This window comes from Bos grunniens, chromosome 2, assembly GCF_055505025.1.
Source record: "Bos grunniens cultivar Pamir isolate PY7600 chromosome 2, Bosgru_T2T1.0, whole genome shotgun sequence".
Lineage (NCBI taxonomy): Eukaryota > Metazoa > Chordata > Mammalia > Artiodactyla > Bovidae > Bos > Bos grunniens.
The window spans coordinates 12,477,518-12,502,837 of NC_141166.1; the positions used below are offsets into that span (position 1 = coordinate 12,477,518).

The 25,320-nt window shown below is 37.7% G+C and overlaps 1 protein-coding gene across 42 annotated transcripts in view; it reads left to right on the forward strand.

Moving 5' to 3' along the window:
- EPB41 (erythrocyte membrane protein band 4.1) overlaps nucleotides 1-25,320 on the forward strand; it is a 181,547-nt gene that overhangs the window by 61,377 nt on the left and 94,850 nt on the right. For 21 of the 42 annotated variants that reach the window (XM_086332303.1, XM_086332292.1, XM_086332129.1 and 18 more), the window contains 3 exons: nucleotides 18,470-18,930; nucleotides 22,138-22,350; nucleotides 25,007-25,111. In XM_086332303.1, the coding sequence (XP_086188429.1) occupies nucleotides 22,297-22,350; nucleotides 25,007-25,111 (159 nt within the window). In that variant the 5' untranslated portion in view covers nucleotides 18,470-18,930; nucleotides 22,138-22,296. Of the gene's footprint in view, nucleotides 1-18,452; nucleotides 18,931-22,137; nucleotides 22,351-25,006; nucleotides 25,112-25,320 lie in introns of all 42 variants that reach the window. The other 21 variants (XM_086332078.1, XM_086332285.1, XM_086332158.1 and 18 more) reach the window with 2 other exon arrangements.

Here is a 25,320-nt window from a genome sequence, read left to right on the forward strand (position 1 = left end):
CAGCAGGAGTAGTAATTGCTATGGAGAAAACTAACGTAGAAAAAGGAGAAGTACAGTGGGGACTCCGGCTTAGGTAGGCTGGTTGAGTAGAGCCTCACTGAGAAAGTGGTATTGGAGTAAAAACCCAAAGGAAGCAAGCCTTGTGGCTACCTGGGCAGCAACTTTCCAGGCAGAGAGAACAGCACGCACAAAGGCTGCGTGCAGAGTGCCTAGCGTGTTTCAGGAACAGTGCGAAGACCAGTGTGGATGGAGCAGGGGAGGTGGTGGGAAAGACTTGCTATTTTTCCGAATGATATGAAATGTCCTGGAGGGTTTGGGGGCAGTGGGTAGGATTTCCCGTTCCATTTGGGTAGACTGTGGTGTTTGGATTAAAAGCATCGTTCAGGGTATTTGGTGTTAACTTGAGATCATTGTAGCTAAGAAGGAGATTCATTTTCCTTAACTCTGTCTTGTGCATTGTTACCCTGAGTTCCAGGGGAACTCTGAGTTAGTTCATAGGGATAAAGCCTTAAGTTGATGAAATTAAAGTAGCATTGGTCTGAAGGTTTCAAGGCCTGCATTCCTACCACCCAGACTTAATTATTAGCTGAGTTAATAGTTATTAAGTTATTTGTTATTTAAGTTGCTATTAGCTGAGTGACCTTAGGTAAATGACTTTGCTTATCTTTTTTCGAACCATAGTGACCTTGTATTTCAATGAAAGATAGTTGATAATTAAGGTATTTTTCAGTTATACCTTTATTAATACATGATTTTAATAGTGGTACCAAACTAACTAAAATGAAGGAATAGCCATTTCAACACTGGGTTATCAGTCAGAAAACAAAAAATGTATTCCTCTACTGGATCATAAATTCCTTGAAGACATGAATGAACTGTATCTTTTTCATTTTTGTATTCCCTCACGTATCTAAAAAGTGTTTTTATTCGGCAATAACCTGAGTGTCAGTCATTGTGATAAACACAAATGATGTAAAGATTAGCAAGAGAGATATAATTGCTGCCTTTGTAAAACATTTTAAATAAGCAACTGCTATAAGGACAGTGTAATATATATGAAAATATTAGAACTGCAAGGGCACATGCGAGTGAGGATTTGAAAAGTTAGAAAGGATGTACTCTCCCCTTTAAAAAAAAAAGGGAAAGCACACATAAAGTTTACCATCTTAAGTGTACAGTTCAGTGGCATTAAGTATACTGACATCATTGCACAGTCATTACCACTGTCCATCTCCAGAACTTCTTTATCCCAAGCTGAAACTCTCCCATTAAACCATAACTTTCCATTCCTCCCTCCCCCCAGCTCCTGCTAACCACTATTCTACTTGCCCTCTCCATGAATTTAACTACTCTGGGAGCCTTATGTAGGTGGAATCATATAATATTTGTCCCTTCGTGTCTGCCTTATTTTACTTAGAATAATGTTTTCAAGGTTCAGCCATTTCATACTAGTATATGTTAGAATTTCATTTTTTTTTAAGACTGAGTAGTGTTCCATTTCATATATACACCATATTTTATCCATTCATCTTACTCTTGCTTTTATATTAACTATAGTTTCTCCCTTCAGTCTCGTAGCCTCCTGGAAAAAAAAATGAGAAAAAAATCCTCACCTCTTTTGATGGATTATCTGCAGTTATGGTTTCGAGACTACTCATTATTCTGGTCATTGGATATTCTCGGTTTGGTTAATGTCCTGCTTAAATTGTAGTGCTCAGAATGAAATAATACTCTGTGGTTAACTATAAGGAATGCAACAGTTCAGTTAATTCCATAATCTGGATACCACACTTTCATCAAGATTATGTTAATCTTTCTAGAAACCACACTGCATTTTTGGCTCATAAGAAATCTTTTAAAAATAATGCTACCAAGTTGTCTTTCCCATAATATAATTATGTAATTCTTAAAAAATTTTTTTTGTAAAATATTTAAGAAATAGAAGGAGATAAACATTCCCCAGTTTACAAAATAGAACATAATTGATAAAGCTGAGTTCCTGCGGTACCTGTCTCCATTCTCATTACTCTCCCGCTCTTCAAAAATAACCACTCTTTTACATTTTGTGACTGCATTTTTTCGTACTTTTGTTACCTATGTGTTTCTAAGCAGTTTATATGATAGTGCATGTTTTTCAATTCTATATAGATAGTATTACACAAAACATACTCTTCAGTATGCTTTTTCCCTCAAACGTGACATTCCACTGTGTTCATATGTATAGTTACAGTCCATTTTCACTGCTATAGTTCCATCCTATGAATTTATTATTAATAACTTCATCTGTTTTCTGATTTTTTTTTTATTAAAAAAATGTTTGGGGGGGGTTGCACCACACACCATGTGGAACCTTAATCCCTTGGCCAGGGATCAAACTTGTGTCCCCTGGATTAAAAGTACAGACAGAGTCTTAACTACCGGACCACCAAGGAAGTCCCCATCTGTTCCCTGATTGATGGACATTTGTTTCCACTCTTTTTCTTTGTCGTTATTTTTCAAGCTTCAATGTGGAAACCTTACATTGTTTTAAATTCCTTCTTGTCGGTTTTGATGCATCTTTCCAGCTTGAGATATTTTTGAACTCTGATTCAGTCATACTAACTGTGAATTTGGTAAAGACTCAGGTTTATTAGTGAATCTTAGATCAAATTTGGCAAGTCACTTCTGAACTTTGAAATAAGGTTTTTCTGGGATTGGAGAACTAAACACATTTTAACATATAAGGTTACGTGTAATAGCCTAAATTATCTTTGGTTATAAACCCTCCTTTATGTTGTTTGGTTTCAAAGAGCACAGTTAATTTTGTCTCTGGCACACATTAACACTATTCTGTTTTTCTCTCAAAGCTATAGGCTGAATTTGACCTTCCTTTTTTCCTCTCTTTCCTCCCCTCTCCTTTCTTTTTTGCCATTTTTAGAAGTTTTGTTTTGTTTGTTCTTTTTTTTTTTTTTTTGCCTTCGGGTGTGGGGGAATCACACTAGCCTTTGTTAGGGTTCAGACTGTTGATCATTTTTGTAAGTAGTCCTTTGGAATGCTATTTTTAAAACTTCATTATATATTTCTATAATCTCCCTGCTGTTCATGACTGTCTCTAATACTTTCCTCATGTTTTCTAAAAATTTCTGATCATGTAGAGAAAATTTCACTGCCATATCCCCAGGGCCTAGAAAAGAATCTGGCACTTAATGTATATCTGTGAAATGTAATGAATGAACTTTACTTTCCAGAATTGCCTTATCCTTACAAATTCCATATGCGTGTAGATTCCTTGGCCATGTAGTCATGCCTTACTTTTCTTTAAGTGTTTACAGATTGGTTTATGGGGACTTCCCTGGTGGTCCAGTGGTTAAGAATCTGCCCTCCAATGCAGGGAAACAGGTTCAATCCATGGTGGGGGAACTAAGATCCCACATGCTATGGGGCAATTAAGCCAGCCAGCAGCCACAACTAAGACCCAATGCAGCTAAATAAAATAAGTTTAAAACAATTAAAAATTTGTTTATAATAAGCTCACATATTTGACTATGACCTACCTCTTTTCTCAGTATAAAAACTTTGTGAGGAATTCCCTGGTAGTCCGGTGTTTAGGACTCCATGCTTCCACTCAGGGGGCCTGAGTTCTATCCCTGGTAGGGGAACTAGGATCCTACAAGCCACTTGGGGTGGCCAAAAAAAAAACTTTATGAAATTATTTTTTCTGCCAAGTTTCCTGATATATTCATGTCACCAACAAATTATTCTGTATTGCTCAGAATTAAGAACACAATAATAGGACATCTCCTTTTTGAGAGAGAAAAATGTCATCAAGCTTAGTCAATAATTTTACTGAATGCTTTTAGCAAATAGTGGATTGTTTGAAATACTCCATCATTATTGAATCTTGTTTCTGTGCCAGTGTTAACACTGTATGAGAAAGCATTTTATCTTCTGATAGACTGTAGTGTATTTTTCACATTTAACAATACTGAATGACAGCCACAGCACATTTTCCAATCTTCACAATATCTGCTAATGCAAGCTATGATCCAGTGTTTTATTCATACGTACACTCTAATCAGATGACATTTGATATTTAATTATTCTACTGTAGTTTTCTGGCTAAAGTGAAGTTTGCCAGTATAATAAATCTTAGGGAATTTCTTGAGTTTAAAATTAGTAAGTATTATTAGATTGAATTCTCTAAGATAATAAAATAAAAACAAGAGTGTAAGAAAAGTTCCATAGTCTTAGCCAAACCCCCTTTGCAGCTAGAAATTTTCGTGTATCTGCCTTGAGATTTTTGATGCTGTTAAGTAGTTCTCCTCCTTTTCTGTTACATTTTCAGGCTAAACTGTTAATTTGTTTTTGGTTTTCCAAAAGAGTTTATATGAAATGTAACACTTTATATAAATAATAGTATTAAAGACTCTTGATCTCTACTTGTAAAGAAAGAGAATGTCATTATATTGGAGTGATTTATCTGAAAGTCATCCAACAGTCTCAACTAGTCACAGTATAATGGTAACCTCAAAGGTTTATATTTGAAGGGCTGAAGTAGATACCACAAAATCCATGGGACTAAATTATTTCAATGAATAATGTGAAGCATTAATCTTACTCTTCCTTTGCACTTCTTTTATTTTTTACACAATTTTAACACATTTGTCAATTTGACCTCCTATTCAATGGTAGACTAACAGCAGATTAGAAAAGGAAATGTCGGAAGCTACTCAAAGCTATGGTTTTTCCAGTAGTCATTTATAAATGTGAGAGCTGGACCATGAGGAAGGCTGAGTGCCGAAGAATTGATGCCTTTGAACAGTGGTGTTGGAGAAGACTCTTGAGAGTCCCTTGGTCTGTAAGGAGATCAAACCAGTCAATCCTAAAGGAAATCAGTCCTGAATATTCATTGGAAAGACTGATGCTAAAGCTTCAATACTTTGGCCACCTGATGTGAGGACCTGACTCATTGGAAAAGACCCTGATTCTGGGAAAGATTGAAGGCAGGAGGAGTAGGAGATGACAGAGGGATGAGATGGTTGGATAGCATCACCGACTCAATGGACATGAGTTTGAGCAGGCTCCGGGAGATGGTGATGGACAGGGAAGCCTGGCGTGCTGCTGTCCGTGGGGTCGCAAAGAGTCAGACACAACTAAGCGACTGAACAACAACAACTCATTGGCAGACCATCTTGACATCAGCAAGAAATACAAGTTAATTGTTGAAATGAACAAACAGGAAAACTGTTAAAGGCAGATACATACATAACCCGCCCCCCCACCCCAGTTCTCAGGTATCCATATGGCAGAGTTCACCATCCTTATAAACCCAACTAGTCCTTGAGGACATTAGCTCTGCATAGTAATTGAGGTTCATAATGATGACTAAGTCAATAAAGATTTAATATGTTCTCTGGGTTTTTTTTTTAAATGAAACAAGGGGCATATAATCCATTTAATAAAGATCTCCGTTCAGAATGGCTAACACATTTTGACAATTAAAGGGAGTAAAACTCAGTTCTGTGAGAAATGAATGTTTTGGTGTCACATCTTCAGTGATTCCTATTGTGATAGCACTATCATGAGGGTAGTGCACTCTTCTGGGAGAGCCCAGGTATTATACTTTTAGAATATGTCTGCTGCTGCTGCTGCTAAGTCACTTCAGTCATGTCCGACTCTGTGTGACCCCAGAGATGGCAACCTACCAGGCTCTTCTGTCCCTGGGATTCTCCAGGCAAGAACACTGGAGTGGGTTGCCATTTCCTTCTCCAGTGCATGAGAGTGAAAAGTGAAAGTGAAGTCGCTCAGCCGTGTCCTACTCTTTGCGGTCCCATGGACTGCAGCCCACCAGGTTCCTCCATCCATGGGATTTTCCAAGCAAGAATACCGGAGTGGGGTGCCATTGCCTTCTCTGAGAATATGTCTAGACATCATCTAAGTACAAGCTTGAATTCTGTGGGGAACTAAAGAGTATATTTTGGTCTTCTTAGAAGGAGATGAGTAAGAGTTTGTTTATTTAAAAATATCTTTGAATGAGTTGGTTCAATGGTGTTAGTCACCATGGAAATGACTTAAATTAAAAATAAAGTTGTTGAAAACAGCATGTTCATGCTGAGTGACATTCCTGATTCACTCAATATGGCAAGAAAAGTTCACATAAGGAGTACTTTAAGGTCCAAATAATTTGGGGAGGATGAAAGAAGAATCACAAAGAACTTCTTTTGTGTATTTTAAGCTACCATTTTAATATTTTACATAAATAGTTTTCCTATTTTTCTAAAAGTGCTAATTAGCTTACTTAAATTGAGTTACAAATGAAAAACACTTTCCCTGTGGTTTTGAGGAGAGTGACTTTATTGGGAAACAAACTATTGATTTTATTGGGAAACAAACTATTTTATAGCAGATTTTCTGACAGTTCAGTACTTGAACATTGTTTTCTTTCTGTGTGAAGGAATGTTACTGAATTCTGTTTTCTGACTAGAGAAGTAAAATGGCCTTTTATCCTTTTTTTACTTTTGGTTTTTCCCCTTATTTAAACCCAAATAGTAACTCTGACTTTATAATATAGTCTTTTAAAAAATAACCCAATTGCACCACTATTCTAATGTCCCTTTGTTTTTTTCCTTACCTTCCTTCCTATCTGTAAAATCTTAGCATTGGATGGAACCTTGTTTTTCCGTCGCTAATTTATGTCTCACTCTTTGCAGTCCCATGGACTGTGGCACACCAGGCTTCCCTGTCCTTCACTATCTCCCAGAGTTTGCTCAAACCCATGTCCATTGAATTGGTGAGCCATCCAACCATCTCATCCTCTGTTGCCTCTTCTCCTTCCCTCAATCTTTCCCAGCATCAGGGTCCCTTCAGTTCAGTTCAGTCGCTCAGTCGTGTCTAACTGTTTTTGACCCCATGAATCGCAGCATGCCAGGCCTCCCTGTCCATCACCAACTCCCGGAGTTCACTCAGACTCATGTGTATCGAGTCGGTGATGCCATCCAGCCATCTCATCCTCTGTCGTCCCCTTCTCCTCCTGCCCCCAATCCCTCCCAGCATCAGAGTCTTTTCCAATGAGTCAGCTCTTCGCATGAGGTGGCCAAAGTACTGGAGTTTCAGCTTTAGCATCATTCCTTCCGAAGAACACCCAGGGTCCCTTAGAGGTCATTTAATGCAAGAACCCACTTTAGTGGAAGAATCCTTTCTCTGGCATCCATGACAGACGGTCATTCAGCTTTTAAGTAAATATTTCCAGTGATAATAAGCTCACTATTCCCAAGCAAGTCATTTAATTATTAGGTATCTCTAATTATTAGAAATCTCTTCCTTTTATATTGAGGTGAAAACTGTGTCTTTGTAATTTCCACTGACTAATTTGAGTTTTCTTTTAGGAATCACATAGAATTTGGCAACTCTGGAAATTTGTGAGGGCTGCAATCACTTCCCTGTTCTCTGTTCTCTTTTTCTAGGCTAAGTATCCCAGTTTCTTTCAATTATTTACCTTATGACATGTTTTCAAATTCCATCATCATTTTATATCTCTTCTTTGGACAGACTCTGGCTTCTTTAAACTGTCCAGAGCTGAATGTAAGGTTTAAGATGTAATATATATAACAAGAACTGAGACATTGTTACTTTCCATGATCTTGTGATTGGAGATTGTGGGCCAGGAGGTCAGGAATTACATTTATCTTTCTCAGTATTGTAGCCCACTGCTTACCATATTGCCTAGAATACTGTAACATTCTCAGAAAATATATGTTGAAGAATCAAATGAGCATTTTGGCCACTGTAAATCTAGAAATGTAGCTAAAGATTGTTAGCTCCTTTAGGATTTTATCTCTGTTGGAGTGTGTACAATCAAAACCTTAAAATTCTTATGAACTATTGTTAAATTGGGCTTCCCTGTGGCTCAGCTGATAAAGAATCTGCCTGCAATGTGGGAGACCTGGGTCCGATCCCTGGGTTGGGAAGATGCCCTGGAGAAGGGAATGGCTACCCACTTGAGTGGGCTTCCCTTGTGTCTCTGTTAGTAAAGAATCTGCCTGCAATGCAGGAGACCTGGGTTCGATCCCTGGGCTGGGAAGATCCCCTGGAGATGGGAAAGGCTACCCACTCCAGTATTCTGGCCTGGAGAATTCCATGGACTATAGTCCATGAGGTTGAAAAGAGTCTGTCACGACTGAGCGACTTTCACTTTCATTGTTAAATTGGACAACCTCCATCCTGTATATGTATAATTAATGTGGTTAAACCTAAGTTTAACCTGATGCTGAAGCTCCAATACCATGGCCACCTGATGAGAAGAGCCGACCCACTGGAAAAGATCCTGATGCTTGAAAAGATTGAAGGCAAAAGGAGAAGGAGGTGCCAGAGTATGAGATGGTTAGTTAGCATTACCGACTCAATGGACGTGAATCTGAGCAAACTCCAGGAGATAGTAAAGAACAGGGAAGCCTGGCATCCTGCAGTCCATGGGGTCACAAAGAGTCAGACATGACTTAGCAACTGAACAACAACAAACGTATGTAATTATTTTTCCTATTTATTTATCCATTTGCTGAACAAATGTTTATTGAGTGTCTGCAGTGTTGTGCTAGGTATTAGGTTCTGTTCAAAGTCCTAGGTTCTATGCTGAGTAGCAGCACCAGTTCTGTTTTAGGTACTAAGTATACCATGGAAGAGAAAACAGCCCTTCTCTCAGGGCTATTACAGTGTGGCTGGAGGTGCTGGAGTGGGGCAGACAGACATTAAACAGGTAAATGACAAGTGTGATTGTATACATTGAGAAGAGGACTGTGAAGGAAGGAAGTAGGTACTGGGATAGAGAACTAGGGAAGGGACTTATGGACAGACTTATGTAGACATTAGGGTTGTCAAGGTAGATTGCTTTGAGGAGGAATTATTCAAGCTGAATTGCAAGGTATAAGAAGAAACCAGATTTATTGCAGGGGGTGGGGTGTATTCCAGTCCAAGGAAATGGCACGCACAAACGACTTTAGCCAGGAAAGCACTTGGCTAGCGTGACCATAGAATAGAGGCCAGGAGGAAAACGGAACAAGGTGAGGTTGTTGAGATCATACAAGGAGAAGTGAAGGAGGCTTGCACAAATGGGATAGTGGTGCAGAAGGTGGAAAATAGACTGGTTCTGAATCTATTTGGGAGGTTATAGGACTAACAGATGGACTTGATTGGGAAGGGAAATGGAGGAGGCTGAGCCAAGGATGGCACTTAGGTTTTCTGGTTAGAACATCTGGATGGTGTGTTTGAACCTGGTATAGGAAAAAGAATGCAAGAGTTTAATTTTGGACATGTATTGAAGGTGCCTGTGAGATATCCATCTCACTTCTTTTCTCTTTTCTATTTTGGATCTAATGCTAGACCTCTTCTGTTAAGCCATTTATCAGAGTGGGTTAATGAAGTGTTATAAAAATGCCTTCAGGCTCAGACATAAAATTGCCTGGGTTGTTGAGAAACATGCTAATGAGAACAAGCTAGAAAAACTAAGGGCAGTTGCAAGGCTTTTCAAGTTTATCTGCTCAGGATTGGTTTCATCTTCCCCAGAGATACCCACTGTGAATTTATTCACTGATAACCTGAATTTACCCAGTCATTTGTTGAGCCTCTCTCTGCGTCTAGGTCTGTCCTGCTTCCACTTTGTTTACCCGCTTCCCTGTTTAAAAATGCCCAGTGGTTCTCCACTGCCTTCAGAATAAAGTCTGAACTATTTAGCCTTTCTTTCATAATCTTTCATAACATTCTTTCATAATCTGTTTTCTTTGTCTGTCTTTCCTTGTCTCCCCATTCCACCTTCACATACACTCCATGGGAAGAGAAATATGTACGTAAATTGTGAACTTGAAATTGGTGGCAATAGGGGTAGTCTTGGCCAGATTGAAAGCCTATCCATAAATTCTTAACAGATAGGAATTTGCTCCTTTCTTCTCCTCCTTCTTGAAATGTACTTGAATTACAATATTGTATTAGTTTCAGGTATACAGCAAAGTGATTCAGTTATATATATATATTTTTTCTTCAGCTTATTTTCCATTTTGGGTTGTTAAAAGGAACTGAATATAGTTCCCAGTGTTATATAGTTGCTTATCTAATTTTTTGCATAAGAGTTTGTATCTTTTAGTTCAGTTCAGTCACACAGTCATGTCCGCCTCTTTGCCACCACATGGACTGCAGCACGCCAGGCTTCCCTGTCCATCACTAACTCCCAGAGCTTACTCAAACTCGTGTCCATTGAGTAGGTGATGCCATCCAACCATCTCATCCTCTGTCGCCCCCTTCTCCTCTTGCCTTCAATCTTTCCCAGCATCAGGGTCTTTTCAAATGAGTCAGTTCTTTGTATCAGGTGGCCAAAGTATTGGAGTTTCAGTTTCAGCATAAGTCCTTCCAATGAATATTCAGGGCTGATTTCCTTTAGGATGGACTGGTTGGATCTCCTTGTAGTCCAAGGGACTCTCAAAAGTCTTTTCCAACACCACAGTTTAAAAGCATCAATTCTTTGACACTCAGCTTTCTTTATAGTCCAATTTTCACATCCATACATGATCACTTGAAAAACCATAGCCTTGACTAGATGGATCTTTGTTGGCAAAGTAATGTCTCTGTTTTTTTAATATGCTGTCTAGGTTGGTCATAACTTTTCTTCCAAGGAGCAAACGTCTTTTAAATTCATGGCTGCAGTCACCATCTGTAGTGATTTTGGAGCCCCAAAAAATAAAGTCTCTCACTGTTTCCATTGTTTCCTCATCTATTTGCCCTGAAATGATGGGACCGGATGCCATGATTTTAGTTTTCTGAATGTTGAGTTTTAAGCCAACTTTTTCACTCTCCTCTTTCACTTTCATCAAGAGGCTCTTTAGTTCTTCTTCACTTTCTGCCTTAAGGGTGGTGTCATCTGCATATCTGAGGTTATTGATATTTCTCCCAGCAATCTTGATTCCAGCTTGTGCTTCATCCAGCCCAGCATTTCTCATGATGTACTCTGCATATCAGTTAAATGAGCAGGGTAGCAATATACAGCCTTGACGTACTCCTTTCCTGATTTGGAACTAGTCTGTTGTTCCATGTCCAGTTCTAACTATTGCTTCTTGACCTACATACAGATTTCTCAGGAGGCAGGTCAGGTGATCTGGTATTCCCATCTCTTTCAGAATTTTCCACAGTTTGTTGTGATCCACACAGTCAAAGGCTTTGGTAGAGTCACTAAAGCAGAAGTAGATGTTTTTCTGGAACTCTCTTGCTTTTTTGATGATTCAGTGAATGTTGGCAATTTGATCTCTAGTTCCTCTGCCTTTTGTAAAACCAGCCTGAACATCTGGAAGTTCACGGTTCACATACTGTTGAAGCCTGGCTTGGAGGATTTTGAGCAGTACTTTGCTAGCATGTGAGATGAGTGCAGTTGTGTGGTAGTTTGAACATTCTTTGGCATTGCCTTTCTTTGGGGTTGGAATGAAAACTGACCTTTTCTAGTCCTGTGGCCACTGCTGAGTTTTCCAAATTTGCTGGCATGTTGAGTGCAGCACTTTCACAGCATCATCTTTTAGGATTTGAAATAGCTCAACTGGAATTCCATCACCTCCACTAGCTTTGTTCATAGTGATGTTTCCTAAGGCCCACTTGACTTCACATTCCAGGATGTCTGGCTCTAGGTTAGTGATCACACCATCGTGTTATCTGTATCATGAAAATATTTTTTGTGTAGTTCTTCTGTGTATTCTTGCCCCCTCTTCCTAATATCTTCTGCTTCTGGTTAACCCAGTACTCCTGATTTATCCCTCCCCACACTTCCCTTTTCTCCTTTGGTAACAAGTTTGTTTTCTGTGTCTGTAAGTCTGTTTCTGTTTTGTGTATGGATTTATTTGCATTAGTTTTTGCTTCCACATATGGGTGATATAATATTTGTCTTTTTCTGATTTACTTCACTTAGTGTGATATTCTCTAGGACCATCCATGTTGTGCAAATGGCAATGTTTTATTCGTTTAGTGGCTGAGTAATATTCCATTATACATACACACACAACCCCCCACGTTTCCTTAAATCAGTCACCTGTTGTTGGGGGCTTGTGTCATTTCCATGTCTTGGCTATTGTAAATAGTGCTGCTGTGAACATTGAGGTACATGTATCTTTTCGGATTAGAGTTTTTGTCTTTTCTGGATAGATGCCCAAGAGTAGGATTGCTGGATCATATGGTAGCTGTATTTTTAGTTTTTTAAGGAACATCCATACTGTTTTCTATAGTGACTGTGCCAATTTACATTCCCACCAACAGCGTAGGAGAGTTCCAGATAGGGGTTTCTTTAGCAGAGAACAGTGGATAGAAGTACCCAGATTTGGAAAGATAGACATTATTCTGGGAATTTACAATAGAACCATCAGCTTGTAGTATATTAATAGTTTCATTAAAACATGGTTTAATTCTGTGATCTGTGACAAAAAATTTAACCTCCCAGAACCAGTTTATATTTATCTGGGCAATGAAAACACCTACCGTTTAGAGTGATTCTAGGATAACGTGGTAAATTGTGTAATGTATGGTATTTCATAGGTACTCAATAAATGGTAGCTACTATTATTAGTATTTCAGTTATGATTCATTTTATTTTTATTTTTTTAGTTCTACCAGTTTATTGCTACCAACCCTTGACCCTCCACCCTCATGCACACATGCTCAGTCATGTAACACCGTGGACTGCAGCCTGCCAGGCTCCTCTGTCCATGGACTTTTCCAGGCAAGAATACTGGAGTGGGTTGCCATTTCCTTCTCCTATGATTCATTTTAAATTGTACCTGTTCTCACCTTATGTCCTTGTAGCCCCATATCACCTAGTCTGGACTACTTAACTAGTTCTTGGATAGCTACAGTATTCTACTAGTGCTGGTTCAGTTCCTCATCTGGAATTTCATCTGTTCTTCGCACTTCAGGTTGCTTTCTATTGACATCTTGTGCTCACCCTCCAAAGCACAGCTTAAAAAACGGTTTCTACAAGACTTTTTGTGATCACTCTAGTTGAAAGTACTTTGTACTTCTCTGGTGCTTAATTGGTTCCACTCATGAAGCCTTGCCTGATTAAGCGCCAAGTACTACCTGTGTCTTGGTTATTTGTGTATATGTCTTATCTCCTTGAGAATTGTATTTTGTCCTTTTTGTTTCCCTCTCAGATGAGCCAAAACCTTATATATGATTAGCACCCAGTAAACACTGATAGATGTTCAGTGAACTAAGTTGAGGAGTATTACCAATAATTAAATTTTATCATTAAATGGTGCCTGTAAGGGAAATTTTCTTAGTCATTTCAAACTGTCGTGTTTTTACCAAGTTTTCCACCTAAAAAACATTAGTGGGGCACTGACTGTACTGTTAGAAAGAGATACCAAAAAAATGAAAGATGTCATCCGGCCCTTGCAATCTGCTCAGGATCAGGTTTGTGAAGATCTGATTTGCCTGAAGTCAACAGATGTACACTATTAAAGTAAGTGTATCTTTGAGAACAGATGGAGTATAATTCCTCGGGTTTGAAGGATTAGGATCACGATGGAATGAGACCACTCATCACTGTCTTCTTGGCTATGTTGATCTTTTATTCCCTTTTTTAAAATCAGAAGACATTTTTCTGACATTAAATAAACAGACGACTCCTTTTGGTTTTGTATCCAGAATAAAAATAGTATCATTTACACAGGAAGAGCCTGTTTATGGAGCATTTATCCTGTCTTTGCTGCTTGACTTTTTTGTATCTCTGTTCCTGGTTACGCATCCTACCTATTGTACTGTGAAGAACCTGGCTGCGTGTGTAACAGATTTGTCAGGATGAGTTTATTTGAGCTTTTAGGAAATGGCCTGTAGGACTTTTTTGTGTGTGTTTTTTATTTTTTGTTTAATTCTCATCAGTCTCAGAGTTAACTGGAGATACTTGCCTGACTTATTGGTTTCAGTTGTAATATTCCCCATCCTCCCTACCTCCTTTTGCTCTTGTGACGCTTACTAAATGCATTGCTACCCACGTGTGCATGGCTGGAAAGGACATATATGAAAACTGTTGTTAATAATTAATTTTATTCCATTTATCCTTGTATAGACTGAATTGTAGCGTCTCTGCTGAAAATGTGTTGTCTGATTCCCTGGTTGTTTTCTTGCATTTATGGTATTACCTGAGGTTGGTTTCTGTATGTTCTAAGAGAATTCTTTTACCCTTCTGCTTGTGTACCTGTTCTTTATAATGTGTTCTCATCTCTTTTTTACTTGTATTTAGCTTTTTTTTTTTAAGCATGAGTGTAATTATGTGTGGCAAAGTATATTGGTTTTATATTGATAGATATTGTTTTCTAATTCTTTATTCATATGTCTTGATCATTCCTTCCTAAATGTGGCAAAGAGGTTCATATCAATGGAACTGTCTAACCACCCAGGAATTGAACCCATGTCTCCTGCATTGGAAGCAGAGTCTTAACCTGCTGAGCCACCAGGGAAGCCTCACAAGAGATCATATCGATGGAGAAAGTCAGGTGTCAAGTAATCAGGTGTCAGGGCTGCATGGACAACTTGAAATTGCCACAGATCTGTGGTAGAAGGATTCGATTAACTTTTGATTAAATACCAAATGAGTTCTAAAAACATGTTAGTGGTCAGCTTCCACATTTAATAGTATACTGCATTCTTTGCTGATTCATTCATTAATTCAGCAAGCATTTGTTGGGCATTTATTGTGTCAACTATTTCTTGCTGTTCACATTCTACTTTCTGAAGGTAGCTTTCTCCCATCTTTGTTTCTGAGACATTTTGAGTATGTTTCCAAAGAGATAATAGTTTTCTCTGCCTTTCTACTCAAAGTGTGGTCAGTGGGCCAGCAGCCTTGGCAATATCTGGGAGCTCGTTAAAAATGTAGAGTCTTAGGCTCCGTTCCAGACCTGCTGAATCAGAATCTGTATTTTAAGATTACTGGGTGATTCAGCACACATTAAAATTTAACAAGCACACATATAGCATACAAATTGTAACCATGTGTGTGTTTTAAACAATTGAGTACTCATACTCATTCAGCTATTTTGAGATGACATCTTTTCATGGGAAAGAAATTATAGGAATATCCTTAGAAGATCTTTTCAGTTTTTTTAATGATAAAAATTGAAAACACAAGAAAAATACTCTTTATTTATTGAAAAATACAAGTAAAAGATTGTTAGAATTGAATTTAAGCGATTTTCATGTCTGCTAAAATGTTCACGAAAGATTTATAATTTTTTATGGATCTTTGTGAGAGACCTTGTTGTAAAGTCTGTTGTGTAGGAACATTTCAATGTAGAAGTGGTTTCTGTGTCTTTTCAGTAAGATGAATGATAAAATCATATCCAAAATCCGTGGAAAATAGCACTCAATCCTCAGCCTGTCCTCTTGTTTATTTTTGTGAAGGAAGTTTGAAGTAAATTGGTGCTCTTAAATCATAACTCTTTAAGAGTAACTGGTGGTTTGATATTCATGTTTTCTTTCTGGGTCAAGTTTGCTTATTTAGAGATTAAAGAAAAAGAACCTTGGAAAAATCAATTGCCTACTCCTAATATAAGGAGGAATTAAGACAAGTGTACCTCACTCAAGGGTAGCAAATTCAGAATATACATTGGTTGGTAAATGTTTAAGTAGTGTTTATAAAGGCCTTATTGTGTTTTTTATTAGCATAGACTAGTTTTGGTGACTTAGTAGATGAAACTGGAGAATATGCTTCTGTGAATATTTTGATTATTTAAAAATATTTTTAATGCTCAAAATAGAATAATTTGAGTAGATCAGCAGTAAGAACTCATATAAAGGCTTTTCCTTTTATTAATATGCCTTTATTTATTTCAGTATCACTTACAGTGGTTTGTCACCTACTATCAGTGTGACCTTGGGCCAGTTTTACTCTGAGTTAGTTTCTTCAACGATGAGATTAAGCAGTTCCACTTTCCCTTTCAGGGTTATTGAAAGGCTTACTTTAAATAATGTAGATAATGTCCCTGACCCCGGGGCCTGACACAGAAATAGTGCTTGATGCCATTAGCTTCCTTCCCTTTGCACTACTTTGTTCCACTTATACACAATTATTTAGATTTATGGCACCCCATTCCAGTACTCTTGCCTGGAAAATCCCATGGATGGAGGGGCCTGGTAGGCTGCAGTCCATGGGGTTGCTAAGAGTCAGACACGACTGAGTGACTTCACTCTCACTTTTCACTTTCCTGCATTGGAGAAGGAAATGGCAACCCACTCCAGTGTTCTTGCCTGGAGAATCCCAGGGACAAGGGAGCCTGGTGGGCTGCCATCTATGGGGTTGCACAGAGTCGGACACGACTGAAGTGACTTAGCAGCAGCCAGCAGCATATTGTAAATAAGAATTCTCTTAAATATTCTTTCATTATACTGATTAAAGTTGAATCAAGACTATAAACTCCATGATGACATAGACCTACTTGTTTTGTTTACTGTTGTATCCCTAGCATAGGACCTATGCATTTGAAGTAGATTTACTTAAATAATTTAGAGGAGACCTTTGCAGTTTTTGTCAAGTGTATTCAATTGAAATTAATTTATTCAACAGACTTTTTAAATACCTGTAATGTGCCAGGTACTATTCTGTCCTCATGGAACTTAAATTTTAGCTGGGGGGAAAGAAGACAAAAACCGGTTAACAGGATAATTGTAAATAGTAATAAATGCTATGAGACCATCTGGGGGGCCATTATTTTAGATAGGATGTGATTGGGAAGCCTTTGTAAAGAGGTGACATCTGAGCAGAGGCAGTAATGAGGAGGAGGGACCTGCTTTCTAATATACAGGAGTGGAAAATCAGAGAGAGAACAGCAAGTGTAAAGGGTCTGAGGATGGAACGGGCCAAATATGGTTCATCAGTTCAGATTTTTGGCATCCAAACTAGATGTACTTCATCTAAACAGCATGGAGCAGAAGCAAAGACAATGTAAACACTGCTTTTTGGGTGGAGTACTTTTAGGTATAGCAGTGAATCAAAATGTAAGGTCATTATTTAGTTCAGTTCAGTTCAGTCGCTCAGTCGTGTCCGACTCTTTGCAACCCCATGAATTGCAGCACGCCAGGCCTGCTTGTCCATCACCAACTCCCGGAGTTTACTCAAACTCATGTCCATCGAGTCGGTGATGCCATCCAACCATCTCATCCTTTGTCGTCCCCTTTTCCTCCTGCCCCCAATTCCTCCCAGCATCAGAGTCTTTTTCCAGTGAGTCAACTCTTCGCATGAGGTGGCCAAAGTACTGGGGTTTCAGCTTTAGCATCATTCCTTCCAAAGAACACCCAGGACTGATCTCCTTTAGAATGGACTGGTTGGATCTCCTTGCAGTAAAAGGGACTCTCAAGAGTCTTCTCCAACACCACAGTTCAAAAGCATCAATTCTTTGGCGCTCAGCTTTCTTCACAGTCCATATATGTGAAGAAACTCACACATCCATACATGACTACTGGAAAGACCATAGCCTTGACTAGGCAAAGTAATTAGTCAATTTCATTACTCAGTTGTTCCCTGGTATGGTGGTTACCCTTTAGTGACATTACTCTTTGGCATTATTATGCAACTTGACTAATAGCACTGGGAGTTGTGAGAGAAAGAAGCTAGAAATCAACAAGTTTTTGAATATGTGAGGCCTACAGCTTGCTTTCTCTTCTCTTACAGTTGAATCAGTATTTGCTTTCTAATCAATATTTTTCTTCTCTATTTTTCATCTTTATTTTTCTCTATTATCTATTTTCCTCTCTTGTAATAGTTACCTGCTGCTCTTAAAAATGATGAGTATTCTAAATCATATTTGTCAGAAGGAAAAAAGATCTTAAAAAACTTCAAGTCAGAGACTTTGGCGATTTAATGTTGTAACACAAAATCCTAAGGATTTGTTTTGCGATTATTTTAACTGTATACTTGTCATTGCTGTTGCCAAGTCTGATAAATGATCAGAATTCTACATTTCTGTTCTTAATATGCATTCTGAGAAATATAAACAATAAGACTGAAGAGCTGGGGAATCTTAATCCCATCATCTCTTGGGATGTAGAGAACTTTGCAGATAATTTCTACAAACCTTGTACCCGCAGATTGATGCTGTCAAAGAACAGTGTATAAATAAGATCTTTTTTTAGGAGGGATAAAACTGTGCTATACATAGTTTTGAGCTTTGAATTTAAAATATGCATTTCACTAAGCTGGCTTTCAGGGGGTCCTATTTTAAGCTAATTTCTCTATGTCATAACTTTAGCAAGTCAAGCATTAATAATTTATCCAGGGTGTATAGGTAAGATATTTTTGTGCTTTAATGGAAAGTCTCATGTTTAATGGATGAGAGCACTGTCTGTTGGTGGTTAAATACCTAAAGATACTAACTCTGTCACCCTTGACCTGATTGAGGGTTTTGCCTTCAGTAATGCATTCTGTTTGTAAGAGACCCCCTTTGCCATCTTCTTTTTAATAGCAACATCATGACAACAGAGAAGAGTTTAGTGGCTGAGGCTGAAAATCCACAGCACCAACCGCAGAAGGAAGAGGGTGAGGGAGCCACAAGCTCCGGTCAACAGGAAACTCAGTTGGAAGAGGCTTCTGAAACAGCAGCTGAGGGAGATAATCAGTGTGAGCAGAAGCTGAAAACATCTAATGGAGACACTCCAACACATGAAGACTTGACCAAGAACAAGGAGCGGACATCAGAAAACAGGGGCCTGTCACGGCTGTTCTCCTCATTTCTCAAAAGGCCTAAATCTCAGGTGTCTGAGGAGGAAGGCAAAGAAGTAGAGTCAGCTAAAGAGAAAGGTGAAGGAGGCCAGAAGGAGATAGAATTTGGAGCCAGTCTTGATGAAGAAATCATTTTAAAGGCCCCAATTGCAGCTCCTGAACCTGAGCTCAAAACAGACCCATCCTTGGATCTCCATTCATTAAGCAGTGCAGAAACACAGGTAAGAGGATGGGATTGAGTGGGAGGTGAAGGATTTCTTACTAGCTAGTTGATTGAAGTATTGTTAGTAATACTAACAATTTGGAGTTTCTGCTCTAAAGAAATTCCCGTGGTCAAGATACTTATGTTACTTCCCTGGCAGTCCAGTGGTTAAGACTTCACCTTCAGTGCTGGGGTCACAGGTTCAATCCCTGGTGGGGAAACTAAGATCCCAGGTACCTCCTGGCCAAAAAATGAAAACATGAAACAGAAGCAGTACTTTAACAAATTCAATAAAGACTTAAAAAAAGATACTTATACTGTCTAAATCAAAAAAGAGAAAATGAAAGAAATGTATCAAATGGATTTACATTTTGCTGTAATAATGGAACAAGTCCAGGAGTTTTAATGGTGAGGGGGAAGGAAGTGAAGTGGTTCAGAGTTCATTTTGGTGGAATTATTAGAAATGGGATAATTTATCAACAAACGTAGTTCTTTTATGGAAATCTTTATAAAAGCCTTGGGATAGATTGAGGCCACCCAGAAGTAGGTAATAAGTTTGAACTATGTCTACCTTATCTTTGTTGTTTTCTACAACTAGGTCATATTTCCACAGAGTGTAAGATACAGATGCAGAAATTTAGCTCTTTTATATCACCTTTGTAATATATAGTAGTTGTGGGGAGGCTTAATTGTTAGTGTAGTTAAACTGAGAATGAGTGTGAGCCTGGTCATCGGTCCAAAACACTTGGGAAAATATTAGTACTGCAACTCAAACTATTTTCTAGGCATGTCATTTGTTTTCAGGCTTAATAAATTACAAATTAAGAGTTGTTTTCTAAGTATTTTATTTTTGAAACATGTGGGCATTATACATTGTAAAATGTGTAAGTCCTGTATGTTTCTATTATAGGTTTCAGACTTGGGCTATATAGTTTTATTAGATTTAAAAAATAACATATGTATTTATGAAAATATTGCGTGTATATTAAAAGTTCTAAGTAAAATTTAGGATAAGGTTGTTATTATGTATTTGTTATTAGTTAAAGTAGGCTGAAGACAAAGTTTTATTTATAGTACATGACTAGAAGATTCAGTCACAGACAAGTGACACTTTTGCTTTATTAATTTTCTCCTCCGTACAATGAGGATAATAATATTCACCATACTTGGGCATTATGAGGATTAAAAAAGATACATATGTAAAGCTCTTGAGACATTGTCTGACATACTATAAGCACTGAGTAAATGTTAGCTGTTATTACTTAGTTAATAAAATATATAAACAGTAAAGGCAGAGAAACCACATATTTTAGTGTCATTAATTTAATTTAATTTTAGGAATACCAAAGGAGTTAAATTATGTTATGTTTCAGGAAGCCTGGTAGTTTCAAGAGGTTTTTAGCTGCCTTTTTCCCCCTTTGCTTTATGTACTGAAAAATCTCTATCTTGTTTTAGTTAGCATTTGAATCAGGATTAGTCTGTTTTGTCTAAAGATCATAACATTTGTACTAAAGTTGAAACAAATGACAAATTTTAGATTTAACTAAAATCTCATTCATTGATTTCATAGTAGAATTTCATTTTAATGGTCCTTTTCTATACAGGATTTTTTAAAATTGAGTTTGCATTGTAGGATTGCACTGGCCTTCATCTAGGGTACTTTGGGTTTTTTGGAAACCATGCGTCATTTTTAAATACTTTTTAATTTATTCACTCAACAAATTTGCTGAAAACCTACTGTGTGTGCCAGGCCCTAAGCTGGACAGACATTGGTAAATAAAAAACTACAATACGGCAAAGAGATCATGAATTCTGGAGTCTGACTGGTATGTGACTTGTTGACTGTATGATCCTACCTTATTAACTTTTCTGCCTTCAATTTTTTATTTGTCAAGGGGAGATAACAATAGTACACTTCCCACAGGGTTAAATGAGTTCATATAAGTAATGCTTTTAGAACAGTAATGACCCATTGTAATTTCTATATAAATGTTTGTTGTTGTTGTTATTGAACAAACATGATCTCTACTCTTGATAACTTTATTGTCTAATGGAAGAGACAAAAAAAGTAGTAAATACAAAATAATTATTTATCGTCATAAATGTTACAAAGGCAACAAACAGGGTACTGACATGAAGAGTACTAGTAGAGTGGGGATAGGCCAGATAGGATATTCCACAGACAGAGGAGCCTGGGGGGCTACAGTCCATGGGTCGCAAAGAGTTGGACACGACTGAGCGACTTCACTTCACTAGTATCTAATGCAGGAGGAGCAGGAGCCAAATAATTAAATCCTCCTTCTCAAATGTCAAGTATGTTTTCTTTTGAAAGAAAAGGATTAGTGAGGTTCGGTTAAGAATCTTTCAGCAGTTTTATTGTGTAAAAAGTAAGTAGGGGTATGCGAAAATGTCGTCTCACTTACCTGTATTGCTTTGAAATGACTTAATGATTGCCCTAGGGGATCCAGATTTCAGTGGATCTCTTGCTTCTCTGAATCTTCTTTGCATTTGTCATGGTTGATACCTGGTAAAAATTTAGATCACTGGTATTTGCAATTGTTAGCCTACTACATCTGTTGCCTTTTGCTCTAAATTGGTCAGGAACCCCTCTTAGCCATTCATAAAATTTAGGCCGCATGACAAATAACAGCCTATTTTGCAATTCATAAGGCTACCTCATTAGAATTGAGGAGCAAGGGGCAAAGATGTTTAGATTTTGATAGAATTTAAGAATAGATAATGGTATAGCCAGTAAAAATGTATAGTGCTGAGAGCAACAGATTGGTATGCTCTAGTTTACCTGAAACCTTCATTTATTGATTTGAAAAATGACATTCCACCTGAAGATAGAATTTTACCTTGTATCAGGGGCCTTCCGTGGTGGCTCAGCTGGTAAAGAATCTGCCTGCAATGCAGGAGATCCAGATTCGATCCCTCGGTCGGGAAGATCCCCTGGAGAAGGGAATGGCTACCCACTTCAGTTTTAGGGGAAAAAGAGCAAATTTTACCTTATATTATAAAGTTTTGAGACTAGCAGAATCTGTGGATCTTTGGGGAGATCCTATCTCTTATAGAAAAAAATTATTTAATCTTCTTATCACTTGTATTTAACAGTTTTCTTCTTCAGTTAGTGCTTTTATTGGTAGCCACATTATAAGCAAACATGTGTACAGCATGTTGTATGAAGTGTCTTTATTACTGACTTGGTGATGTCATGGCTATGTAGCCTGCTCAGGAAGAACACAGAGAAGATCCAGATTTTGAGACTAAGGAAGAAGGAGGACTTGAGGAGTGCTCTAAAATAGAAGTAAAAGAAGAAGGTCCTGAATCAAAAGCAGAGAGAGAATTAAAAGCTCCCCAGAAATCCCTCAGAAGGCACGGAAGCATGCACTGCAAGGTTTCTCTGTTGGATGACACAGTTTACGAATGTGTGGTGGAGGTGGGTGCGTTTCGATTTCCAGTAGTTAGAACGCGTACAGATTGTTTCATGTTTCAAAGCGGTGCTGTGGTCTGAGGTAAGACCCTGTATAATGACTGTTTCTATGGACTGAAATGTTAATTGTGATTTTCTAGGGGTGGAGGTGTGGAAGGATTATGAGTGAGTCTTATTTTCATCTCCAGTTTTTTCTGTATCTGCCAAATATATGTATTGTGAATTGAGTATGTGTTACTTTTATAACCCAAAATAATTTTAAGAAAAAAAAAGGTTATTTATAGAGTGGCCTTCCATGACTAGATTTCCCAGGATAGCCTCAGTTTCTAGGTCTAGCAGTCCCCATAATTGTACTTGTCAAAAAAAAAAAATTACTTACCTGTTCATTTTTGCTCTCCCAGATCTAAACTCTAATAAGCTTTGGTTTATTGAATGCATTTCTTTAGCTCCATGAGATAGGATATAAAAAGCTTACATCAAGTAATGCCATTTGTTAAAATTCTCTTATTTCCAGGAAGAATAAATAATTGAATCAAGAATAGAAATGTCAGAGTTATTAATATTTTAATTATTCTTTTGCTTCAAGACAAGTTAAAATCCTTGAAAATCTATCAGCTATTTTTTTAATTAGAGCAGTAATTATCAATTATAATATGCTTGATAAAAAGCAATTATTGAGATTATTTCTAATACATATAACTCATATATACTTGTATCTTAGGTATATAACATTATTTTGAATTTGATTTATTTATATGCAAATATATCAAAGCACAAATAAGTAGTCTAAAATATTATATTGTATTTATTAATAGAAATTCCCCTTTGAAGTTTTGAAAAACAAGAAAAATACACTGTTGCATTTTAAAAATGGCTACTATTCCTAGTAACTAGAGGAGATCTAGGGTCTGCTCTTTCTGCTTCTCACTACTAACTAGTCTAGAGATGGAGAAAGCTATTCCGCATTCATTCTTCACACTCAGATCAAGATCTAGATAGGAATCCCTTTATCTGAAGCACGTGGGGGCAGATGTGTTTCGGTATTCAAAATATTTGGGGCTTTAGAAAAGCAATAAGTACATACTGTGGAAATTTTCGGGCTTCCCTGGTGGCATGGAAATTTTATAATACACCCAGTCAAGTGTGTAGCAGTAGGCACAGGACCAAGCATGTTATTTCTATGGTAAAATATATGAAGACTCTAAGTTGGATAAATAAAAATGAAAAGTAGCCCATAATGGATCAGGTTAGAATTTCCCTTCAGATGAGCTTTGAACAAAAACAAAATAAACGTCACCTTTTACTTTTTAGGACTTCTGAATTTTGGAAGTATAAAGAAGAGAGTAGGGACCTGTATGTGAAGAATTCTCAAATCATCTCTGTCCTTTAGAAACACAGAAGGGAGAAAATGAAGAAAATGATGTAATGATATGGGATAAGTCTAAAAATGAATTAGCAACTATGTGAATTACTAATAGTCATTAAAAATAACAGCTCATTGAGAGAAGGGTATGTGTCATGTAGATGTGCCAATGATTTCTAATTTTTTGAAATGTTAAAACAATTTCTCAAAAGGTATTATCATGTTTAAGTTTTTCAACATTTCCAGCTGTTAGGTAGACCAGATATAAATAATCTTATCTTACAGATGAGAAAGTAATGTTCAGAAATATTAATTGAATCAACTCATGTTGTTTAGCTAGTAAATGAAAAGGCTGGGACTTTTTGACTCTAAATCTCAGTCCCTAAGTTATGGCATTTCCTCCCTATAAACCGGAGAAGGCGATGGCACCCCACTCCAGTACTCTTGCCTGGAAAATCCCATGGATGGAGGAACTTGGTGGGCTGCAGTCCATGGGGTCTCGAAGAGTTGGACACGACTGAGTGACTTCACTTTCACTTTTCTGTTCATGCATTGGAGAAGGAAATGGCAACCCACTGCAGTGTTCTTGCCTGGAGAATCCCAGGGACGGGGGAGCCTGGTGGGCTGCCGTCTATGGGGTCGCACAGAGTCGGACAGGACTGAAGCGACTTAGCAGCAGCAGCAGCCCTATAAACAGGAATATAAGTATCTCAAATTGGTGGTGGTTTGATTTTCTAGGTAGAAGAATGTTAAATTATTTGGAGCACAATTGTAGGAGTAATGTCTATAGAGCATCTAAAATCTTATACTTTATGCATTTTTCTGAAAGAGATGGCCATGAGTTGAGACACAGCTCATTGACTTGAGACTTTTGTTCTGGGAATGATAGTCTTGATGATTTCCATAGCCACTGTTAACATCAGTGTCGACAGCTGATTTAGCTGTTTCAGGTGCTCATGGTGACTGACAGTAGCCCACAGCAAGCTTCAGGAAATATTGCACCAAAAATAAAGAATGTAATGTTTAAGATGGAGGATGGGGGATGCTTGATGCAGGGAATGTGGGATTTTGCTTTGAATTGCAGCACCATTTCCAAGCAACCATCTCTGTGATGCATATTTAAACCGACAAGTTAAGAAACAGGACTTTCGTTACATTGTTCTGTTTACACTGGGTAGCCATCTGAAAGTGTTAGTAACCAAGGAGAAAAGAGGAAATTGGAACCTGATGTTTTATGTTATTTCATAATAAATAAAAGAATAAGTAGAAACCTCAACCAAAATATGTATATCTTTGCAGAAACATGCTAAGGGACAAGATTTACTTAAACGAGTATGTGAACACCTCAATCTTTTGGAAGAAGACTACTTTGGTCTGGCCATTTGGGATAATGCAACCTCAAAGGTGAGAAGACTGCTTGTAATATAAGAAACTGACCTCCCCAACTTGCTTTTTTTTTCTTATCAGAAAGTATTTATTAAACATATATTTGTATTTCTTCCTATGCTGATTTTGAAGCAGATAACTACAACAATTAGGTTGGTCCTCATTGCCAAAATTGGTTTAATTCATTTATTGTTGTTAAGAATGTATTTATGCCTGCCTGCCTCTCC